This window comes from Poecilia reticulata, linkage group LG17 (genome assembly GCF_000633615.1).
Source record: "Poecilia reticulata strain Guanapo linkage group LG17, Guppy_female_1.0+MT, whole genome shotgun sequence".
NCBI classification, from domain to species: domain Eukaryota; kingdom Metazoa; phylum Chordata; class Actinopteri; order Cyprinodontiformes; family Poeciliidae; genus Poecilia; species Poecilia reticulata.
The window spans coordinates 23,967,440-23,990,870 of NC_024347.1; the positions used below are offsets into that span (position 1 = coordinate 23,967,440).

Consider the following 23,431-nt stretch of genomic DNA (forward strand, 5'->3'; position numbering starts at 1 on the left):
TTTGTGTCTGTAATACATGTATCATACATATGAACAAGGACCTTTCTTAAAGCAAATGAATGTTAAGTGATAGATTTGTTGCTCTTCAGTGGCACGGCCTGCCGACTCAGATGAATCCTATCTGAGGACATGAGAACACAAAGCAGAACATAAAGCTGGATTTAAGCGACAGGTTTTGTTTACACTTAAATGCTTCTATAGACCGCACAGCATTGTGTACGTTGGAATTAAGCAGAATCACATTTCTGATTCAATTGTGCGCTCGGCTCTAAACTGCACTGCAGAAATTCACACCTCTAATGGTGCTGCTGCTCTTTTGTGTCGGCGCGCTGCTGTTATCTCTGCTGTGCAGCTTAGTTTTGGCGCTAATAATATTCACTTCATGACGGCTAATAGTGTGCCCACATGAAGCTCATTTGTAGCAGAGTAAATTGTTTTGACTGCAAGTTCTCTCTGTTTTTGTGGGGCTGCATTGTGTTGGGCAGAATTCTGGCTGTGGCATTTTACAAAATGTTGTTTTGGATACCACACAAAGCAACTGGCATTACTGTGGCTGGAGAAACAAACTTTACGCACTCTGTTTTATACCGCTGCAGTAGTTTTTTTGTTACTCTCTTTTTGAATACCTGTATTTGACGTGGAAAATGCCAGAAACGGCACCATTAGGAGGCACAATGAGTGATCTGAATGGGTAAGAAAACGTCAAACCGTAGGCTTGACTAACCTACGCTGCTGGCTTTTACAGAATACTGTAAAATGTGTTGTAGAAATGGTGCAGAATCCAACCAGGATGCAGAAGACCATGAAGCACAGTTACTCTGCCTGAAGATTAAAGACCACTTGGAGGACATGTTCTCCGACAGTCACCTGGCGGAGGACGGCTTCCTGCTAAAACACATGCAGAAGAACAAGCAGGGCTACGTCAGTCTCAAGCTTCTCACTTGTCTGAAAAAGGTAAATGTACTTCTCAGGTGTTGTGTGCTCTCCGACGCAGTTTGATTAGAAACAACGCAGTAAGAATGCAAACAAAGCTAAAATGTTAAATATTTGCCGCAGATAAAGGCTCTGACCACGAACTGGTACATGACTCTAGCGGCTGCAGAGTGCTCAGACCTCCTGGAGTTGAACGAAGAATGCACCAAAGTGCGACGCAAAGAGGCTCTCCCTCAGTGGCTGATGTGCTCCCCCACCAGCCGGCTCCTCCTCATCTGGAACGCCTTAGAGGAGCAGAGCGCAGAGGACGGAGCTGACCCGGGGCAGCCTTCGCTCTTACTGAGCATCCTCCAGAGGTTTGACTCGCCGGGTGACGTCGCGTCAGTCTGGATCCTGCATCCCGGTGAGGAGCTTCCCAAAGAGCTGCAATGCTACGCCAAACGTCACAAAGAGCTCGGCCAGCTTTTGTGTGCCGTGATGAAGTTTAATAGTTTGGAGTCGGTCCGTAGGGCCTACAGCTCTCTCAGAGAAGAAGAGAAGATTAATGGGAGGGGCCTGTGTGTGGTGCCGCTGGGATGGCAGTCAGTGCAGAGCATCAATAAGTTTGATCCATTGGAGAACAAAGGAGATGCCACATGCTCTATGGGAGATCCTCAGAACGTCTCTGAGGTTTCGCTCCAGCAGGACCCTCCCTCACCTCTCAGGTTTTCTGAAGAAACTGGAGAAGCATATCCTCCTCCAGCAGGCCAGGAGGACTCCAGCTGCAGTCAAAAGTCATTGCGAGGATTAACTAAGAGATACAGCTGGACAGACTGGTGCTCCGGAGACCGCAACACACCGTTTTCTCAGTGCCCGTGGGTACTAAAGCGCAAATCCGCAGCCAGTGCAGCAAAGCTGGAGACGGCTGAGCACCTGAACACAACTGGCTTAATTCTAAAAGTCCTGCGTCAGCCCTTTGGACCCGACGATACCAAAGGTTTTAATGGCAGAAGGCAGAAATATGACTTTCTTGAATGAAATAGCATTAGAGGAGATCAGAAAGAAGACTGAGCTGAGAAGAAAACACTCAAAAATCTGACACAAGAAGACAGAAAATTTGTTTCCATTAAAGAATTAAGTTCTGCTGATGAATGTTCAGTCATTTCTGCATGTAGTTAGGAACCACCGACAGGTGAGGGCAGCATTTACTTGTGCTAAATAGAGTTTCCTGACACTTTGTTCAGTTTAATCATGCGTTTAAACAGTTTAGATTGATTGTAATTGAATGGGGTTGAATACATGTAAAAAGGGGGGAGAGGGTGTAGCCTAAACTGCAGCAGAAGAATCTGAAGTGGACGTGTCCAAAAGCCAAAAGGGTTCTTTATGTAAAGATTAGAGGCATCTTCACCTCTTGGCCTCTGCTCTTCTGATCATAGTAGCAAATTGCCTTGTATATTTGTTCCTCAGCCAGGAGCCATTTACCTTACCAAGTCTCTCAGACAAAATGTGGTCGTCTGTCAACATAAAAAAAAAAGCCAGACAAAGCTCTCATTATCCTTCTGCTTTCTGTGCAGAAATATCTGTTTAGACTCAGAGTCTTTGGAAAGTAGCTTTCCACTCGCCGAGATGACAGTTTGGCAAAAGGGCCACTTGTCCAATCGTCAAACCGCAGATTGGGCAAGACGAGAGAGCAGCAATGGTTGTGCCTGATTTCCAGTCGTTTTAATGACACCTCAACTGGAATGGTTTGTTTATAGTGTTACTGATTGAGGGCTTCCTTAAAATCTTGCCCCAAACTAAACAGAAAGCGGTTCTCCACTCATCCACGCCCAGTGGAAAAGGTTCAATCCCCAGCATATGGATCTTGATCATATAAAGATTGGAAGAATTCTTTGATTTTCCTTTTCTTTGTTCTTGTGTGTTCAAACGCAAATGTCTTTCTGACTAACGTAATCTTTGCTGTTGAGAGAGACTTTTCAGTGTATACAAACTCGTTGTTTGACTCGCGCTGTCTCTGACTTGATTTTGCAATTAACAGCTGTTAGGCTTTAGCAAACAGTCGGGGCTGGGCTTTGAATACTTACACATCTGTGAACAATATGTATAAAGCAGAAATATTCCTGACTAGTGTTAGGAAATGTTTCTGTGCCGATGGATCCCTTTCAAGGCTACAAAAGCATGACCTCTCCTGCTAACTGGAAGTCRTTATATGTTTACATGCGCTGTTCTGGCCCGCAACTGAACYTTATGTCAAAGTTAGCGCGAATGATAATCATGTCTGCTTCGCGTTTTCAAGGTGGGATTTGCACCTGCCGACTGCCAGAAAAACACCCCGACTATTAGAAAGACGAGGAATTCTGTCTTGATTTCTTGGCACATCGTTGATCTCCGTTGTACTTTAAACAATAAGACAGATCTACTTTTTATAATCTCCCTTTCTAATAGGAACCATCTCAGTAAATACTTATAGTTCCAAGAACAGGTTTGGATTTTTTCAGTTAGTTGTGTTTTTTCATATTGAAAAAAAAACATGTCTGGTTGAAACATTTTTGTTTGAATGTTCAAGCTGAAATTAGTGTGGAAAAAAATAAACAGAAATATCCCCTGAATTTTATTTTGTATTTTAAGCAGGAAAGCTGAAGGTTCGTCACCAACACCACTCAAAATTCAATAGGGCTGCTACATGTACAAAAAAAAAAAAAGTAATACCTGCAGTAGCACACTGTATATTTGTCATCTAAAAAAAATACATTAGGACAAAAATAATAGCAGTAGTACAGTGGAGCCCAYCCTTTTTGAAAATTTTTTKGCTAATAGAACTTCATATTATTCCCCAAAAAATTGAATAATTCTTTAATTTTTCCCATAGAGCACTTCAAAAATAATTGAAATAAAATACAGCTTGAGAAGTTGCTGCAATGCTGTCATTTGTAATGCAGTCAATCCAAGAGCAACATTCTTGGTGCCTATTGGCTGTACCCTAAACAGTAGAGATGATGAAGACCGTAGATATTAGCTTTTGTGGTAGTTATCAGTTTAAACTGTATATAAAAAGGCATATTAAGTTACATTTGGTGTTTGAATTATTAAAATAGGTAGCTATAAGCATTTCTGAATGGGTTCAAGTATATGCAAACTTTATATGAGGTTGCAGGCGTTCAGTTGACACTGCAGTAGCACAGTATTTAGGATATCTCTATCCAGTTGTCTGATTTGATATTAAGATAGAGTTGAACTGGGTTTGTTGTAATCTGAATCCAGATTTCAACTTAAAAGAAGGCMGTTTRCATCGGTTCAGTTGTCCGCGTTGGAAGTTCTCTACATTATCCCCTTTAATTAGTAAATGGACTGAACTAATACAGCACTTTCCTAGTTATTTTCAAATTCAGTTAAAAATATTTTATTGATCCCAAAGAGAAATTAAATGTTGTTGTAACATTTACAACACACATTGTAAGTGTGGGCAGTGGGCAGATAGCCATCTCTATCTGGCTMTGGGCAGGAAAGACCTCCTGTAGCAGTCTGTATTACAACAAATTTGAAAAAGCCTCCGACTGCAGAAACTGTTTTGCTATAAGTCTCACAAAGCCACATTCATACACAGGCACACATTCATACACAAACACGCAAATCTGTTTGCAACCTTAGGGATTAAGTCCCTTCCTGGGCAAAACTAAAAATACTGCCAATTTTAATCAGATTTGCATGTTTTATTTATCTAGTTGTACTCAGAAGTGGAAATTTCCTTGTTCCTCGTTGGGAGAAATAAACAGAAAGGTCATCTAAAGTATAAATTACAATAATTAAAATCTGAAGTTTTTCCACCAACTTCAGCCTCAAAGTCCAATATGACTCTTGATGGTTGAAAACAGAAACGGCTGCAGGTTAGTTTGTATCATCTTTCATGTACAGAGCACAGTTCAACCTCTGTTTGTCAAATTAATCCATCTATTCAAAGATAAGAAATTCTAGAAAGTATTGCTTTGTCAGAATGCCACTGTGCAAAGTAATTTCTAGATTGTATCTGGAAGATGGTCGAGGTGGGATTGGTGTAGTTTCTGGATCCATAGTCCAGTAGTTCTCCTTGGATGAAACATTGTGCTGTGAACAGCCACATTTCATGCCCAGAAAAAACTAAAACATCTCATGTATGAAGTGGCAAAGGGACAAAAAGAGCAGCAATTTCCCCACTACGCTTCTCTCTTCATGAAATTCAGTTTTAAATAAAGATTCATGTGTTTAAACATGTTGAGGGGAAGCTCCATGTCTGTGGCTGGTAATTATCCTTGAATGGTTAGAAATACTTTTTTCTGGGTATCACTACAAGCGCCAAAAGCACAACCAGTTTTAGGTCCTTGGTTTATGTCATCTGAACTTAAAAGCTGGCAGGAAATTCCTCTGGTATTTCCATTTTGTTCCCACTCATTTCTAAAGTATCTATGAGGCATAGAACGTAAACACTGAACCACATCTTYGCCTGTAAACTATGATTTGTGTTGACACTGGGCTGAGTGTGTCCGAATGAGTCATGTTGTTAGAATAAGATAATTGTTAGCAAATAAATTGCTTCCTGTTGTGTTGCTGGTTYATGTTCAAATTTATTTATCCATCTCTGGCTTCAGACACTCCTCTTGAGCTGATTTATTAAGAAGGTTTATGCTCCCTAAAAGCAACACCTGTGAAGTTTCGTGGCGTCTCCTCCGATCTTGTGCATCGGTTAGCTCATCTCTAAACAGGTTGGATTCTGTTTAGACATTACCGACCCCGCGCACCTGACACATTTCCTCTGGGAACAGGGTATTTATTTAGATTGCAGTCTGGACTGCCTGATACCTTCCAAAAGTACGACCATCTGCTCCTCATTTGCCGCTCGAGGGCTCACGGGCTGAAACACGGGTCCRGASAGGAGGGAAATGCGAGATCCTCAACAAGAGTCATGGTTTTATCTCCGGCGGACTCCAGATTGAATCATGAAACACTTCTTTTGTGATAACTCTGTTTAGATGGGTTGTAATGTTGTCTCAGAGCCTTTTAAACCAATTGTGAACTTTCCTAATTCCCCCTAAATGATTGGAAAGCACTTGCTTCAGCAGACCCTATCTGCCCAGTTGAGGCTATTACCAATTGCCTGCTTAAGATGGCAGACTCCCTTGCGGCAGAAGGTGAATGTAAGCTCCTGCTCAGGCCAAAGCATCCTTTAGTGCTCCTGGAGTTAGAGCCAGGAAGATTAACATATCAGGAGTAATCCGACTCGGCCCACAAGCACAACTATGGAGGAGGAGGAGCAACAGTTTGAGGGGGGGAGAGGCAAGCAGAGGCATCAGAAAGAAGCTCTCTGCTCCACTTAGAGTAACCACGCTCTCCCTCCTCACCCTAACCCATCCTCTCAACCCGACAGAGTTCCCCCCCGGGAGGACAACAGAGGACCTGCTGCTGGAAAAGAGGGTAAGATGTGCATTGTCCTTCCATCAGTGAAGACAAAGTGCTCTGAGGGAACACGAGTCCTTCAACAGATGGGATAAAAGTTAAGACATCTGTGGGATCTGTTTATTGCATGCCACTGCACCTCAGCTCTGCTCTCCCCTTCTGTTTTAGGTTAAAGGCTTTTCTTTTTTGCAAAACAGAAGAGCAAGAAGTTCTGCGCGAAGAGACATGTTGACGGGCGTTTTCTGAACCGAAGCCTACAGTCCCTTCAAGCTCTTTTCCCTCCCCACCTTCTTCTTCTTTTGAATGGATCAATCTGGGTGCCACAAAGAGCATGCTTACATTCAGAGGAATGTTGATTTTGATCTGCACCACTCAGAAGAGTTCAATGGAAAAGCAAATATGATCAAAGAATAAGACATCCTGGACCTGAATCAAGTCAGGACACCTCCTGTACTCGCAAGGCGAAGGAGTTGTGACACAATTCATGGGAAAAGAGAAGGACTCCTGCCACCTATGCTCCTCACCTGTGATGAAGATGGACGTACCCAGTCAGCACTTGCCTGAGGAGGTCAGCTGAAGCCGACGCCACGCAGCTAAGTCTGGATTAGCAGGCCGAACGGTAAGGACAGCGCACATCTTCTTTTGCTAGTTTAAGCTGGCAGCTTAAGTGGGAAGGCGTTAGGTGCTGCTGACAGAGATGCCTCTCTAAGTGCCTGAGTGGCAGAAAACACACGTTGGATTATCTGTATCAACAAGCGGCCCTCGCTGCAACCGCATGACAGCGGTGCGCAGCAGCTGGGTTGGCACGAAATGTTTGCAGAGTAGTGGCCACTGACTATAAGGGGGCATGCCACCAAGCTGGAGCAAGCACAAAACCCCCCCAAAAAAGTAGATGGTTATTGTAATTATTTCACTCCCAGTAAGCAGACACGTTTGTTTTTCAGAAATGAAAAATTAGTTTTTTTTCTGTCACTCAACCAATGTGGTGGTGGTGTGCCTCATTTTCATGCATAGTTGGTTTCCGATTGCTCCTTGCAAAGGCATTCAGTCCTCCACTCATTTTCTTTTACAGAGCTGCAGCTTTATTAGTTTATTACGTGGATTGAGATAATAAAATATTATATGTGCTGTAAAAAACAGTGAAGCCTCTTGGATTATTTTTATCAGAGTGATGATCCACTTTGCACTAAGCCCATATCATACATACAGATTACGCTGTATCTAGCTGTGCCCCAAGAGGCCTGATCGAGGTTAAGCCTAAAGTCAACTGAGGCGTTCAACTTTCATAACCTGACAAATCTGATTGTGGCAGGAGGGAGCTAAAGCGTGAGATCAACGACACACCAGCAGATTCTCCTTCCCCAAAGGTCTGCTTTCCAGAACAACTGTACCGTCTTAACCCCAAAGTTAAATTAGGTGTTTAAGAGCTTTCATTAAACAAATGTTCTCAAAGAGTAAATATAGGTGGTTATTATAGGAAGAATAAGCACGACATGATAACCACAGCACAAATCAGACAAGATAAGAAGGGAAACGGCATCTGAGGTTGTTCTGACCGGAACCACAATATTAACACCAAGCATGAACCGGTTACCACTACGGTACATCACGGTTTTTAAATTATTACTGTATGCTGTTCTTTTTATAAAGGAAGCTTCTAGACTTTTCCCTTGCTTACCAGAAGAGTAAAGTAGATGAATCCCGTTCATCACTGTTAAATTAATGCTCCTTTAAAACTACAGCTGGTTTGCAAAGTTAGGGTTCGTTAAACCTGTGACTCTGAAAAGAGCAGAAAAGCAGGAAGATACAACATTCTGCACAATGAGCACTCAAAAGCTTTTACTTTATGATTATTTTTAATTAAGTCTGTGTATCAAAGAAAAATCAACAAATCCAACCTATAAACATAGTTATAACTGAAGTAACCAATATGGTAGCAATAGGAATATTTGAAATAAAAGCAGTGAGATCATCTCGATTGGCATTCAATAAACAGATGGAATCATTTTAGGAGCATCATRACTTTGCTGATTTTTTGCTACTACTAGGTATATTTCTAAAGAGATGAATTTGCCTCCACATTTCAAGACAAGGACACTCTGGGAACCTTCTTTCAACCAGCTGACCAGCAGTGTCCAGCAATAAGAAGGGTAGAGGAAAACCGGCATCACTTTTTCTCTTTTAAAAGACAAGCTTTAAAAATACTTTTTTCCCCTATGTTCTTCATTTAATAATTAAATGTGAGGAAAATTTTAATTGTGTTTTAAAATGAAACATAGGAAATGGAAGTTTCTTCATGTATTACTGAGAGAATGCAAATCCTTAACTCAGATTAACTCAGAAAAGATAAATCAACATTTTCCCAATCAAACTTTTTCACTCATTAGCCACTCTGGTATCTGCTTAAAGTCTTGCTCTCTCTCGCTGTCCGGATATATAGTGTGCTTTTAAATTACTTTTTAGATCTCTGTGCTTCTTTGGATTTCTCTTTCTAACTGCCAGTTATGGTGAAAGTCGATAGAGTCTTTTCATGCAGACACACTATCCACAAAGTGTTTATGTGAAGAACACGGTCCTTCAGTTTTCTATCGGCTGGTTATTCAAACTGAATTCCAGTCAAAAGCCAACTTCTTGGTGCACCTCTATTTTAAACCATGACTGTGGTGGCAGAATATTTGAGCAGTTTTGCAAAAAAAAAACTTATTAAAACCTCACTACACCTTAATATCGACAACCAGTCAATGATTAGTTTTTAAAAATGACCATGCAGTACCACTCTTCTGAATCCTGGGACGATTACAGCACTACATATAGCATTATATTAATTTCTTTCCATTGCTTTTGCTCAGATTTGAAAGTGGAGTTCATAGAGTGGCAGATGGCCACCGAACCTTCCGCGGCAGAAACATCGGCCTGTTTAACAAGGGTTTAGAGTCGATGCTGTTGTGCTAAAAGAGGATCTGGCGTGGACAGATTAAGGTCCAGAATAGCAGCTCAGGGACTCTTCTTTAGAAAGTAGCCCACATAACATCAATCTCTGCCACACAAATAGTGCTGAGGCAAGATTGTTTCTAATCCAGCTGTCATGAAACTTTCTCTTTATCCGTTAGATATGTACACTTTTTTTTTGTAAATCAACACTTTTTCTAATTAAAGGAATTAAATGTGCACACAGTGCCACCTGGACAGCAGCAGGATCAGTAGCAGTGCCCTGTACAAGGCTGTTTGTCAACTATTAATCCGTATTCATCCATCCACAAACTTACATTTTTTTAAGCCACCAAGTAGAAAAACACAAGAATGTGTGAAATGTGTGTAAAATTGTGTCCTAAGTAATGAACAGCAGCTCTCACACTAACAAGTTCCAGGCTTTATTTTAATGATCCTTTGGTTGTTGTGTGACAGAGCTCTAGTCAATTGATGTGGCTGCGCAAATAAATTGCAAGGCATTTTTTTTACCTAACTTTTTTTTATTTCATCAGGAAGAACAAATGCTGGTAGGACAACAAGTCCTGCTTCAGATCACCCAATTTATGTCGCAACCGTTTTTGAGCGCCAAAGCGACAGATTCGACTCGCAAAGGTTGTCGCTTTTCTCCTCCTCATTACTCTGACATTCGAGGCGGGTTTTAGAGGAAGAGGCGCCTGTTCTCTCTCAGAGCATGCTGGCCTAACCCTCGAGTTTGAGGTGTCAGATGGATTAGCACTGACACACACACACACRCGCGCGCACGCACATACACAGAGGCACCAACACTGSAGCCAGGTGTTTGTCCACGTGACTACAGATAAACCCGGCAGGCATTAGTGCTAATCCCGCACTGATCTTTGGAATATGTCCCTATTACCTTCTCCCGGCACTGTCCCCGGCCCTCCTGATGCTCACTTAAGAGAGGAAAACACAAGACTAGGCCTCTATGGGGCTCCATAARAAAGTTGTTTCCCTGCAACAACCCAGTAGGCGCCTTCGCCACTGTTTGTTATGCTGCTGTTTTCTTTCCAGCGCAGGTATTTACAGGGTGTGTTCAGTGCAGTGCAGAAGCAGCTGGCCGCATGGGTGGAGCAGGGCATTCATGTTCTGTAGGTAGATGCCCCGGTTGTGCAGTGGCATAAATATATGTACACACAAACACAAAAAGTCAGGCCCGAGGGGGGTTCTTAATATCAAAAGGCAGTGGTATTATGCAATCTGGATAATCTAGTGTTGGGTGATGTTGCTGTAGGAACATGAAAGCAGAGATGGGAACTCTGGTGAACACCGCAGGGTTGGAAAGTTTATCTGTGCAYGTCTGCGTCAGATGATCTGAGAAAAGTGAAACCACGCCACGGCAGTGTGTGCGTGTTTATGGCATGTGTGTGAGTTACTGAGAGACAGAACAGGCTGTATTTAGGGAGTCTATAGGAAGAAATGCTGGAGTAGTGAGGCACAAAAAGCTGGTATCTGCACAAAGAAGCTCTTCATTCAGTTCGTCTGTGATCTCTCCAGTGTTGGTCCAGATCCAAGCCGGCAGACAAGAAACCCCCCCCGTCTGCTGGTGTTAACCACTGATGTAACCTATGCCCACTTTGACAGTTCTCCGCTTCATCTTCGATTGGCCGTGGCATTGTGTCGAGTTTCTCCCTCTGGCAGCAGCAGGAAGGAAGGATGCGAGTGCCATGGCGCTGTAATTACATTACTGTCGGCTTAGCCGCACCACGGCCACTGACCCAATTATTTCTTGAACACGTCAATTTTATTGTGTCATTTGAGATAATACAATCTTTGAGTAGAAACAAGARCTCGGTTGATGTTYGAGGACTGGCCTACAACTGCATATTGCTTGCGTTGATGCATGCATAATGCCTCCGGGATGGTTTTGAACATTCTTGAACACATTAATTTTCATCTGACTTAAACCTGATTGGAAATCTGTCAAGAGGAAGATGAGACACTTGAATCAACAGGCAGATGTTAAAGTAACCCGTCTTAATCCATTGACATGTCAATGCTGGTTAAAAYCTCCGATTTCTTTTGTCACCCTTTTGAGATGGGGCATGCTCTCCTGTTTCAGCTGGTGGTGATCCACATTTTTTAACTTTACGCAACGGGGTTACACCTCAACTGTTACACTTTAAGGCCTAGTACGCCTGTAGCAGAGTCTTTATAAAAACGAATAGTCTTGCCACACCGTTTAAGAAATATTTTACACACAGGATCCGTTTCAGAAAAGTTTTCATCCACATGAACCCGCACAAAAAGCTCTGAGCATTGTTTTAAAAATGCCAAACCTATAGGGGGCAGTGTAGAGCAAATTTAAGACATGTCAGCCAATCAGAAAACAAACACAACCTCTTGTTAGGAATTAAAAATGGCTCCAGGAGGTTCATTTGTATAGACAGGTTTATAGGTTGAATTACTTTTACATACTTTATAAAGTTAATAAAACACAAGACAATGTCAACTGGGAATCGTATGCAAGCAAGTATGCACACTGGCGCATTATTTGTCAGACTGTCATGCAGGGATCCCAAATCTCCATTTTCAAATGTACACAACAAATGCAGAGTTTTCTCAAGTCATCACTTTGGTCACAGTTTTAACAAATAATCATTTTTAGTTATATTAAATTGACTTTTTGTGTGGATAAAAGGCCAAAACACAAAGTGTATTTGTTTTCTCAGATAGCTGACCGCGCATAGACGAGACCTAAAAACACCCAAAGACTGGACAGTAACTAACGGTTACAGTTTTAATAGAAAAGTGTATATACCTGAATCTCGCTTCAACGTACAACCAGGTGTTGACTACAAATACTGAGTGAGTGGTTCTGGTATGACAGGCACCCTAGATACGATGGAATAGATAGGATGAGACTGATGAAGTAGATAGATCCTGCAAAGAAACAACTCTTTATTAAGTATCAAATGATAATGGCACAAAGCAAATATTTCCTGATAAACAGGTGAAAATTTTCTTGATCTTTTGACACCTCATACTGTGCGGCGCCCTGGGCAAAGCCACATATTGTACTGTGCTGTACATGGGCATACTTTCTATAGGTCAACATTTCAGGTGCCGATTCTTAATAAAAGTTGTGATATTGAAGGCGTTAGGCTTCCTTGGCTGGAATCAGCTCGTTTGTTCGTGAATGGAGGATTTTCTGAGTTTGTTTTGGGCCTTGCACCTTAAATCGCCCTCTGTTCCGGCACAGCAGCGTGCAGGGGCACATCGCCACGTGATGCTTTTGTGAAGAGCCAGACATGTTGAGGATGTGTGGGAGCTGGTCGAGTTGTCTTTGCAGCTCATCTGTACTTTTATGTCTCTTTTTGAGGATGGGTTTTCCTTCTGGTGAAAAGTCCTCKGGGGTTCCACTGTATCCTCTGCGTTACTCTGCCTCTCCGTTTGCATGGTGTCTTTCCATTTCAATTCAAAAGAAAACACCAATGCCCCCTCTCCCCACTTCTCCTTCCTCCCTATCAGTATCCGTGTATTTATGTCCTCAGCGGTAAAGGCCAGAGGTAGATATTAAATGTCTGAGCTGATTAATTTTCCGTGACCGTCCGAGCAAGCTGCCGAATGCTCCCTGGCACTTTTATTGCTGGCAATCGACTGCAGATGTGACTAATGTGTTTCTGAGTGGAGCAATTATGACAATCAAAGCGTCTTCAGGGGACGTGAGATCAGCGTTCGGCGGCTCGGCTTCGTCCAGTGTCAGCCACTGACACGCCGGAGGCCTCATCTCCTCTTGACGAGGTAATTGTTTTATCGAGATGAGCCGYCGAGTTAACGAGCTGAGGACACTGACGCATCGCTGCGGTGTGAAACGGCTAACTCCCGGGGATGAGTAATCGCCCCAAACTGACCTATTAATAGAAGAAGCAAACAGTGATCTCATTCTGGGCCGTTCATCATAACAAACTGACTCTATTACTATTGACAATTTATCACTCTGAACAGGAGGCAAGGGGATTTTTCTGAACGTTTCTGCAGTGGGCAGGCTTTAAATGAGGAACCTGAGAAAAAAAAACAAAAAAAAAAACAGAAGATGGATGGAGATAGAATGCATGGTAGGACAAGAAATTGAATAGAGGAAGAACCAAAAGAAAAAACAACAGTACAGGAGAGGAAATAAGGAAGTAGGAACACAAAGAAGAAAGGTAGGAGACAAGAAWGAAAAGAAAGAATGAAGTATTACATAAAATATAGAAATAAAGGGTGTTAGAATACAAAGGAAAGAAGAAGGACATGACAAAACAATGAAAGGAGTTAGCACAAAAAAGATGTTAAAGTRAAGGAAGTAGGGAAAAGGACGGAAAAGCGGACAGAAGAAAGGTAAATATRATGCAAAGAGGGACAAGAAAGGAAGTTAAGAGCAAAAAAAGAAAGATGGAAGGTCACAACGAAGGGAGCTAGGAGATGAAGAAAAACAGGGCTGGAAGAATGTTTAAAAAGAATGAAAAGTGAAGAACATAAGGGGGTAGGAAGAAATTAGAAAAACATAAGGGAGATGGAGAAATGAAGGAAGGAATAAAAGAAACTGCCGTACACAGAGGAAGCACACAAAGGAGGACAATATTTTACACAATTTGATAGGGAATAAAGTCTGGAAAAAAGGTATTTCCGTCTTTATCCAGGCAGGAAAAATATTGGAATCCAGTTTCACGGTGCAAAGGAACCTTGTTTGGTTTTTCATGTTATATCTAGTTTAAGTTGTTGGTGTTACTTTAWGTTTTATTTAAATGGTTAAGTTGATTGAGAGCAAATTCTCATTTTCAGCAATGGCCTGTTAAAAAAAGAAAACCCATTAAATTACATAAGACAGAAAAGTTTTGGGTTTTTTTTAATTGCGCTAAACCAGCAGAAACATGGAACATCAGTTGATCTTGTTTGGTGATCAGAATGAGCAGTAAGGAGTAGATGTCATACGTATCCAAGGGCTGCTGCTCCACGCCTGATTTACATAGACTGGACATTAAACRAGGTTGTTGGGCGACAYGTTTGACTGTCAAATGAATAGTATTGCGCAGAGACTYCTCAGCATCTCAGACCTATATGGAATTATGATTGACGAGTCGAGCTTAAACTGATAGGACTACTGGTTCATGTTTACATGGCGTTTATCCTTCGGTCGCTCAAGCATGGAGTTTGTTTGTTTGTGCCGTCCAAAACCCTCACATTCAGTGGTTTCTATAATTTGCCCACAGCTCGTTAAAAACAAAAAAAATAAATAAAAAAAACTTGAAATGCATAAGCCCTCTTTTTATTGTACTCTGATTTACAGATCATATTCATGCTGTATTTTCATTCCTGTAGTGGACCAGGCGGCAGAAATATGTGGCTTTCTCCCCTTCACTGTAAACAACCCAGCAGCCTGTACGTATACGCTACAGGCTCCAGTCTGGCAAAACGCTTTGCGAGACTGGTCTGGATTTGCTTTTAAGTCTCTGCCAGCGTACCATTTCCGAATCCGAGGAAATGCTTTGCTCACTTGTCACACGACATGAAAAATACAACAAAATGTCTTGAATACCAGAAAGAGGGCTTGAGGGGGGGGAACGTGAGGCTGGATTACTCTAAATTGAGTTTTTGTGGCGGCTGTGGCGGGAGGGAGGGCTGGGCCCTCCGTGATAATGGGATCTAGGCAAACACATGTTCGTAAGGGCTTCATCAGACACTACTTAGCAAATAGGTGTGGCCAAGAGATTCCTGTAATGGCAGGAATGTGTTTGCTCTCTTTAAAGAAACATTCAAATAAATTAAAGAAGTTTATATTGTCATCCAAGCAGTGAAACGGTGAAAAATCCACCCAGATGGCGTAAGTTTGACGAGGCAAACTTGAAACACAAACTGCATTCTTAGAGGCCAGGAAGTTACAAGACAGCATATTTGATTATTATCAAAAAGTTTCTGAAAAACTTAGAAAAGTTGAGGGAAACACATTAAAGAGATTCAAAATTCAGATTGTTCTGTTCTGACTCACTCATGAGGAAGCCTGCCGACTTGATAAAGTCATGCAGACAGTTGTGGACACCCTCCACAAAATGGATAAGTCATTGCTAAAACATCTGTCTGAATGCATCCATATTAATGGAAAGATTAGTTGAAGTGTCAGAAAAAGGTGCACCAGTAAAACAGATAAATACAGCTTGAGAGCCACTTCGAGAGTTTGGGAGAGGTTCTCAAGGCATGGAGTCAGACATATCCGGAACATGACTAACTGCTGCTTGGTGGTCCAAAGCCTCCTAATCATAAGAAAGTAAATTTTGCATGCCGCTTGTCCACCAGGGTTTCCGCAGTGCATTATACGCCTGGCGGGCCACCAGGCTTTACTTGCCCCCCATTAGGCTAAGTGTTGTTTGTTCATTTTAAATAGGGTTTTTATACACCAATGACAGTAAAGACGGATTAAGCTAGGTATAAAGTTTACACACTGAACTGGGCGGGAAGGGATGCACACCAATTGCACTGTCCCTTCACCTTCATATCATGATGGCTGCTTGTGCATCTCTGTACTTATGTAATTTTTAAAATTTTATAAACAAAAACATGGTGGGCTGCCTTAGCATCCCTACCATTGGGCTTGACATGTTTTGTGGGGGGAAACTCTGTCAACTTTATCATGTCAGTGCAGACATCTACCAGGAAATGTTAGAACATTTCATGTTTCCCTCTGCCGTCAAGCTCTCTTGGTTGATTGATTTGATTTTCCAGCAGAACTTTGCTCCTGCAGACGCCGTCAACATCACAGAAGTTGATTGGCTGGTTTTAGATGMATCTCTGATCCAACACAGCTTAATCAAATGGTTGAATTACCTCTTCAAGATCCCATCACATTTGGCAAAGACTTGCYAACGAACCGGTCGTTTGATTCAGAGCTATTAAAGCCATCTGCCATCTTAACACCTGAGAAAAACAACATCCTGATCTCTTCCATGCTAGACTGCTGCTCATGCAACATGAGCTCCAACCATGCGTTGAGCTCCTATACTCTGCAAAACATGGGAAAGCTCTTCAGTAGATTAACACTTCTGAATAAAGATTAAATATTTTGAGATAGAAAATGTGGGGTTCTTATCTGTAAGCGTTCATCATAAAAACTGAAATACATCATACAGTTGGTAATGAATCTGCATTATATAAGAGTTTTACTTTTTAGATTGAATTGCTRAATAAAGTTACACTGATGATACTGAAGGTTTCTTGAATGTCAAAATGYACAACACTGGTGTCCAAACGTTTAACTCTAGTGGTCAAAATGTGAACATTTAAACTGGTGGTGGGCCACAAAATTCATTTATTTAAAAATATATATATAAAAAATAGTTTGTGACAGTTTTCCTGTTCAACAATAAATCATAAATCAAGAATCAATAAATCAATACATTTGTATGCCACTAAAGATCCATAACATTAAAAAGGGCTTTGGACTTTTGCCTTATTAAAAGGAAAAGAGACAATTTCCAAATTTTTGGGGGCCATCAATTRTTTTCCATTTTGSCGGCCAGATTTTTTTTYYTTTTTYTTTTTTTTAAATCATCGTTGACTTGTGGTCAGGGGCCAACCAAAATCATTTCAAGGGCCACAAATGGCTCCCCATGCCACATTTTTGACATCCCYGTTCTAAAATCTCTGGCTTGATCAGTTAAAATGTTTAGAAAATATCAAATGCATTAATATGACGGAAAAATAATATTTTAATTTCAAACAAGTCTACCCTAACCCTTTCAACATCATCACAACCATTCTTTCTTACAGAACAACAGGAAGGTCACTTGTTTAACTGCCATGTGGCTGAAATGTGCTATACAAATAAACTTGATTTATTTAATTTTAAAGTATTTTTTTCTTTAAGTACTTGTGTTGCCCCCTGACGGAAGAGCACCCTAAATGCAGTCACACCATTATTTTATATACGTATCTGCTCTTCCCTCAGACAAACTGATTCGAGAATAAAAAAAGTAAATGCRTGCTAAAACAAAAGCACCGATGGAGAAAGTTACAGAAATCTAACAGCATACATGGGTTTATTTTCACATCTATGTCTGCTCTTCAAATTTGACAAACTATCTGAACTTTGTCTCTTTTCTGTTTCCATCTCTCTGCAGAGTTTCAATGCTCCCCCACGTTTTAAGATGAAGTTATGGAAAGGTGCTACTTTTGCCTTCGTGCTCTGTGCTGCAGCCCTGTCCACCTTCCTCATTAGAAACATGGCCTCCATCAGAGAGTTCAGAGTCCAAGCAAAAYATCCGCGAGCATCTTCTACGTCAGAACCGTCCCCCAAATCCTCTTCAATATCTTCAGCTGAACCACGAGTACTGCCCTGGCAGACCGAAAATCTTCGCCGGAAGACGCGCTCAACAGGCAACAACATGAACTCCTTGCTATCAGAGTGTGAGAAACGCCATTTCTTTCATCTTGTTTGGTCTGGTTTAAGATAAGGAGTCATGGGAATACGTTGCCACGGTTCAGTCAGAACACTTAGTGCATGACATTTGTTTATAGAGCAGGTTTTAACATCCTAAAACAACCTCTGCACCTCATACTTCATCGACTCTCCATAAGACCTTCACAACCGTCAACAGAAGGGAATATATAGGACTTTTGCTTCGTACACCAGTTTATCAGCTAGTTGGCTTCAGGGAAAAGTAATGCTTTGTTATGCTGGTGGAGATACAGTGCAGACAGACAGTGCAAATGCAAGAAAAATAAGCAAATAAGAGTTCATCTGTTGGCACATGTAGTTCATTGTATGCAGCGACTGTAACGCCCTATCTCACTCAACCATCGGTTCTGTCAAATTCGATATTTTGAATGTTTGGTTTAAAATTACAAGGAAGTCTGATATGAGTCTCCCTTTTGTCACCTGTCAATAACACAGCTGCTGATCTTTCTCATCTCTTTTAGTTTCTGTGATGCTGCAGAGCTTTACGGAGGGAGAGCTTCAGCACGTGCTGGAAACCTTGCTGGACAGAAAGAGAAGGAGGGACCAGTCCTTTGGCATGACCCAGACTCGAAGGACTAAGAGAGCTCACAAATCCAGACCCTGCTCCCTTAGGAAGCTGGAACTAACCGTGACTGAACTCGGTCTTGGCTTCGAAAGCGACGAGACGATACAGCTGCAGTACTGCAGCGGTCAATGCGATAAAAAAAAGCTGAACTATGACCTTGTCATGAAGCACATGGTCGAAAAAGGCATTCTTGGGAGGGGTCGGAAGAACAGAGTTAGCAAAGAACCCTGCTGCCGACCCACTAAATTTGAAAAGAGCCTTGGCTACTATGGAAATAAGACCCATAACATAATAACTAATGTATCAGCRAAGAGCTGTGGGTGTGTATGACCCAAAGTAATGAACTTCTCACTTATTCAAGCTGCTCCAAGCCTCTGCTGAAAGATCCAGAAAGGGATGCATAATGGACAAACAAAGGAATATAAACACCAGCAGAGAGGAGGAAACTATGGGGGAACGTTTGTGGCGTTTCCATGGGAACCCTTTTTGACAGAGTAACTTTGAATGAATTCGTCTGTCGCCGCCAGTTGGAAGCAGATCACATGGATGGCGAGAGCCGTGTTTGGATTCCACGTAAAAACGAAAAGAAAGTGAAAATGACAGCACAAACAAATACATGTTTATATCTTTTCTATCTGTGTAGTGACACTGTAAACTATGGTGTTAACAGCAGTTTAGCAACATGAGGTTTGTTTCTTTGTAGTCATTTGTACRTGTTTAGATTCAGAACGATGCGTCAGGGTGGATCGGATCATCGCTGTTACTGCACTTCATTCAAATTCCTATCAAAACTTCATAGTTGACAGACGCATCATCCCAACAAATTACTAGTCAGGCACATAAAAAAAAGAAAAACATTGAAGCCATAAAATAAAATACACGTTCATTAAAAAAAAAAAAAAGTCACTACAGCACAACTTACACAGATATATTTTTGAGATGTGTCCAAAAAGATATTCAATTGTTTCAGTCTAATAGTACTTGTATGTTTTATGTACTTATTGTTACCAATTGCAGCTTTATTACACAGGGAAAACAAAGTGTTACTTATCATTTATCAAGAAAAGAAAGAATTTTGCTTTAGTCCCTGGTACAAGACCCATAATAACTGCATTTATTGATATTGTGTAGAGTCTCTCAACATGTGTTCTTGTAAAAACTTCCTCATCTGCATTCTGAAGAACAAATCTTATACTTTCCCCTAATAATCAATCAGGCACCCCTGGTACAGATATGTACAAAATCTTTAGTGCAGTAGGATAATATCAAGGTAATATTTTCAACTTGAGTGCATTTATGACCATGCTAAGAAAATATTTATTTTGACATAAATCACATTTGGTGCAACTATTGGTGCACCTTTCTGGTAAAGCATTGTAATGCAGCACTTTGTCTTCACAGAGCTTTACCTTCAAGGAAGTGCTAAAGAGGTCATAGTAGCTTGGTTGACCAGTCCACCTAGGTTTGGATGGGTGCAGGTAATGATCAATTGGTCCAGTTTATAGACAGATCTGTCTTTGGTTATTGTAGATGTTGTGGTTCAGTTGTCTTCAGCTTCATAAGGCTGAAAATTGTGGCCTGCATGAGGGTCAACTCCAAGATGGAGGCCAATCTCTGCCTCAGAGGAGGAATTCAAGTATATTGGAGTTGGGTTTGGATGGAGTTGAGCCTCATCTGTGGTAATTTGATCACTTCTCCAGATCGTAATTTGAGGAGAGAGTACAGTCAAGAAGAAAAGCTCACCATTTGATTATCCACCTAAATCCCACCCACACCTACGCTTCATGATATACACTAGACACAGGTCTACAAGATCTGTGTTTGGAAAAACTCCTGCTCCTCCCCATTGAAAGATATCAGTTGAGGTGGTTTTGGGACGTGATCAGGATACTGCCTGAGAGCCGTGCTTGGGACGTCTTTCAGATAAATCTTACTTTGAAGAGACCCTACAGCATATCTCTCGAAGGGACCATGCATCACTTCTGTCCAAAGAGTTTTTTGGGAACCCAATAGAACATGCTAGAGAACTTAGCTGGGTAGAAGAATATCAAGATTTGCCTTCTAAATGTGTTACAGAGCTCAGATAAGCAGATGACAATGACAGGGTACATCATCTCTGACCAGTCCTTTTTGCACCCCGTCTCTAAGTGATCTAAAGTCATGGRTCCCGTCTTGTGAATTCTGTACTTCCAACAGGTTTCGACCTCATTTAGGACTGGAGATGGTCATGGCCAGGTCTGTGTTGATTTGGCTTTGGATCTCTATCGTGTTAAATGATCCTGTATGGACTCATTTTTAGTTTTCTGGCCAAGTTCACCAGAGTTTATTAAAACCACCTGGTATTTTGAAGAGTTAATCTCATGTAGTCTAGCATTCTCAGGACCTCTGRAAGAGAAACAAGCCTACAGGATCATAGATCCTCCACTGTAATTAACAGTGGCGATGATGCGCTTTCCCACATATTCATTTTGAGTGTCGGTGGCCAAAACGCTAAATATTGATGTTAGACTAGGGCGTTTCCCGACATCCTTCCCAATAAAACAGAGATGTAGATGGTGTCTGTTGCTTAGCATGGGATTTTCCCCTACTGAATAAATTTTCTCAAATTTAATGTTATATTTTCCCAACTTTTTATTTAGGTTGCGATTATGCTACTGAAATAAAGCATTTTTTATTTGTTTGGGGTTTTGTACATATCTTTAACAGGAGTGCCGACCAATATGTCTGCATCTTTACATGAGCTAGAATCATTTTCACCAAAGAAAATTTGCCAACAATTCAAAATCCATTAAACATCTCCCCTCAAGCTTAAGATAATTTAACTTGTTCAAATTGTAACCCTGGGTGAAATTTGTGACATTTTTCTCTTGAACCAGATTTAACTGATTTGCAAAGATAAAAAAAAAGGAGAAAGTGGGAACCAGATGAATGGTTTTAGGAAGAGGTAGTGGAATGTTTTCTTTTTGCTCCGAGAAGCAGAAAGCTGAAGTTTTTACCCATCTGTAAAGTGTTTTCTGACCCATGACCCACTGTACTGTACAGCCTTTCAACTGGCCCCGAACATGCCTCTGTGTTGTGTTGCTTGGTAGACTTTTAGGAGCGTAATAAGCTGTGTACATGAATAATAATGCATCCTTCTCACCTTCTGACGTCCTATTGCGGTTTGAAATAACTGCCTGAAGTACAGCTATTTTGCATATTTGTTTTTCCTCATGAGAAGGTAAAAGCGAGGGGTGCTGATGCGGTGCATCTATGTTGTAGTTTATATTGTATTTATTTCGGAAATAAATTATAGATTTTCATATTTATTAAGATTATCACACATAAAGGGGACAGCTTTTTATCATCAAGCAACTGTGCCAAAAATGTTTTATCTTACACTCTATATTGACTGCTGAATAAAGATAATTTTAAACATGTGGATGCTCATTTCTCCTTCGTTGCACATTTTCAGATCTCAGGTACTTGGGTATGTATGGTAAACAGCAAACAAACAGGTAAAGATGCAAGATGTTGATCAGAAGWTAAAAGAACCCAAAACCTGCAATGAAAGTTAAGATTTCAGACACACCGATGATCAGATTTCAATGAATAAACCATACAGAAGATTAAAAACAGAGCAGCATTGTCCCAACACTGCATCACAATGTAAGATTCACTTTCTGAACTCATGCTTCTCAACAGCTYCACAGCCAGGGTCTTAAACAGCGCTGGTGACAAAAGCTTAAAGCGCCTGGCAGGTTGCCAGGTGGCCTGAATTACGATCTGCAGTTACAGGAAAGTGGACGGCTGTCATTTCAAATCTTTAACAGAGTAGGAACTTACTTTTTCTCAGTTTTTTAAGATGTAGATCTGGTTGTGTCAGATCTACAATCTTAAAGATCAAAACCAACCGTGAATGGATTCTAGTCRCAAAGTTGTAGCGGACCCACATCGGAGATGGCGACTCRAGTTGGAGAATAAATGACTTCAGACTCGACACAGATTTGTGTTTTAGACTATGAGTCCTGGTCTGAGACTCAAGTCATGTATGAAGRGGGAACAGARGTCTGTATGTGAGCTACTGACCGTTTCCCTGTGAAAGGATGTTTTGATTATTAGCCAGTGAAGTTAATTGATTATGGAATGTTAATGGGTCATTATCTGTTCATGTTAGCTATAGCTTAATATTAATGACCGCATGAATTTCTTTCCAATTGAATGCTGTACTAAATGGCTTMGGATMATTTCTGAATATAAACTTAATTTACCTCAGACACTCTCACTGTTGAGCTGTCATTAAAAGGGTATTTCCAGCTCAAAATAAATCACTTACTGTTCCATCTCTCAAAGACTTTACTTGGAAAATGATTACTTCTCTAAACTAAAATCAGAATGTTTCTGTTTATGCTTTTCGAAAACGATTAGAAATACTGATACACGATTAAGGTCAAATCAAGAAGCATCTTCTTAAAGACGAACCATCGAATTATGGCCTAGAACTAATGAGCGTAAAATAAATGCCAAAATTAGACAGTAATGAAACAGAAGATTCCAGATTATTAATTAAAACATTTGAGACAATCAGCATCAACATTAAGAAAAAAGGGAAGTGGATATTTATAAATGCTTCAGATACGCTTATTAAATTCACTTAAGCCGCTTCTCCATGGGCGTGGCATTAACTGGTTCTGCCTCAATACGCCCCAGCCAAATTCRTCTCCATTTGCAAATCCTGCACGGCTCTTCTGAGTCTTATGTAACCAATTCAGAGGTAATACAAGCTGTATATCGCATGCAAGTGATTTGACTGACAGCAGATGGCATTCATTGATTGGCCCGTGATTTACATCACTATAATAAGAAAGGCTGAATCATGCCAACTCTTCAAACAACATCTCAAACCMTGCAGTGTCCAGGCAAACAGCGGCCATGGTTCCAGAGAGCTCATGCCCCACCCACAGTCCTGTGTTCCCRCCCACAATAGTGAGGAACACACTGCCAGTGGAGACGGACCCAACTTGGGTCACACCGAATCAGCCAGTGAGACTTGACAATGGGGAAAGGGCTTTAGGTAATTAGATATTGGTAAACAATTGTGATAGTGATTTTGTAAAAAAAAAAAA

At 41.1% G+C, this 23,431-nt stretch overlaps 2 protein-coding genes and 1 long non-coding RNA gene across 3 annotated transcripts in view; 2 read left to right on the forward strand and 1 right to left on the reverse strand.

Annotated features, from left to right (window-relative positions):
* The first annotated feature begins 283 nt into the window (after positions 1-283).
* Positions 284-2,060, forward strand: LOC103479764 (la-related protein 6-like). Its single transcript, XM_008434398.1, has 3 exons — positions 284-691; positions 768-954; positions 1,057-2,060. The coding sequence occupies exons 1-3, from the start codon at positions 645-647 to the stop codon at positions 1,948-1,950; spliced, it is 1,128 nt and encodes a 375-aa protein (XP_008432620.1). The 5' UTR covers positions 284-644; the 3' UTR covers positions 1,951-2,060.
* A 1,547-nt stretch (positions 2,061-3,607) lies between these two features.
* Positions 3,608-21,745, forward strand: LOC103479763 (neurturin). Its single transcript, XM_008434397.2, has 4 exons — positions 3,608-6,357; positions 6,508-6,958; positions 17,424-17,709; positions 18,223-21,745. Exons 3-4 carry the CDS (start codon positions 17,451-17,453, stop codon positions 18,654-18,656), a joined length of 693 nt encoding a protein of 230 aa, XP_008432619.1. The 5' UTR covers positions 3,608-6,357; positions 6,508-6,958; positions 17,424-17,450; the 3' UTR covers positions 18,657-21,745.
* LOC103479765 (uncharacterized) overlaps positions 12,212-23,431 on the reverse strand; it is a 19,700-nt gene continuing 8,480 nt past the window's right edge. Inside the window, exon 4 of the long non-coding RNA XR_001777487.1 lies at positions 12,212-13,181. This is a non-coding gene — a long non-coding RNA (uncharacterized LOC103479765). The remainder of the gene's footprint in view (positions 13,182-23,431) is intronic.

Coding starts and splice junctions, on each gene's coding strand:
- LOC103479764 (XM_008434398.1), top strand. CDS start 645: ATGCCAGAAACGGCACCATTAGGAGGCACAATGAGTGATCTGAATGG. Junction 692..767: donor ACAATGAGTGATCTGAATGG/GTAAGAAAACGT, acceptor AATGTGTTGTAG/AAATGGTGCAGAATCCAACC. Junction 955..1,056: donor TTCTCACTTGTCTGAAAAAG/GTAAATGTACTT, acceptor TATTTGCCGCAG/ATAAAGGCTCTGACCACGAA.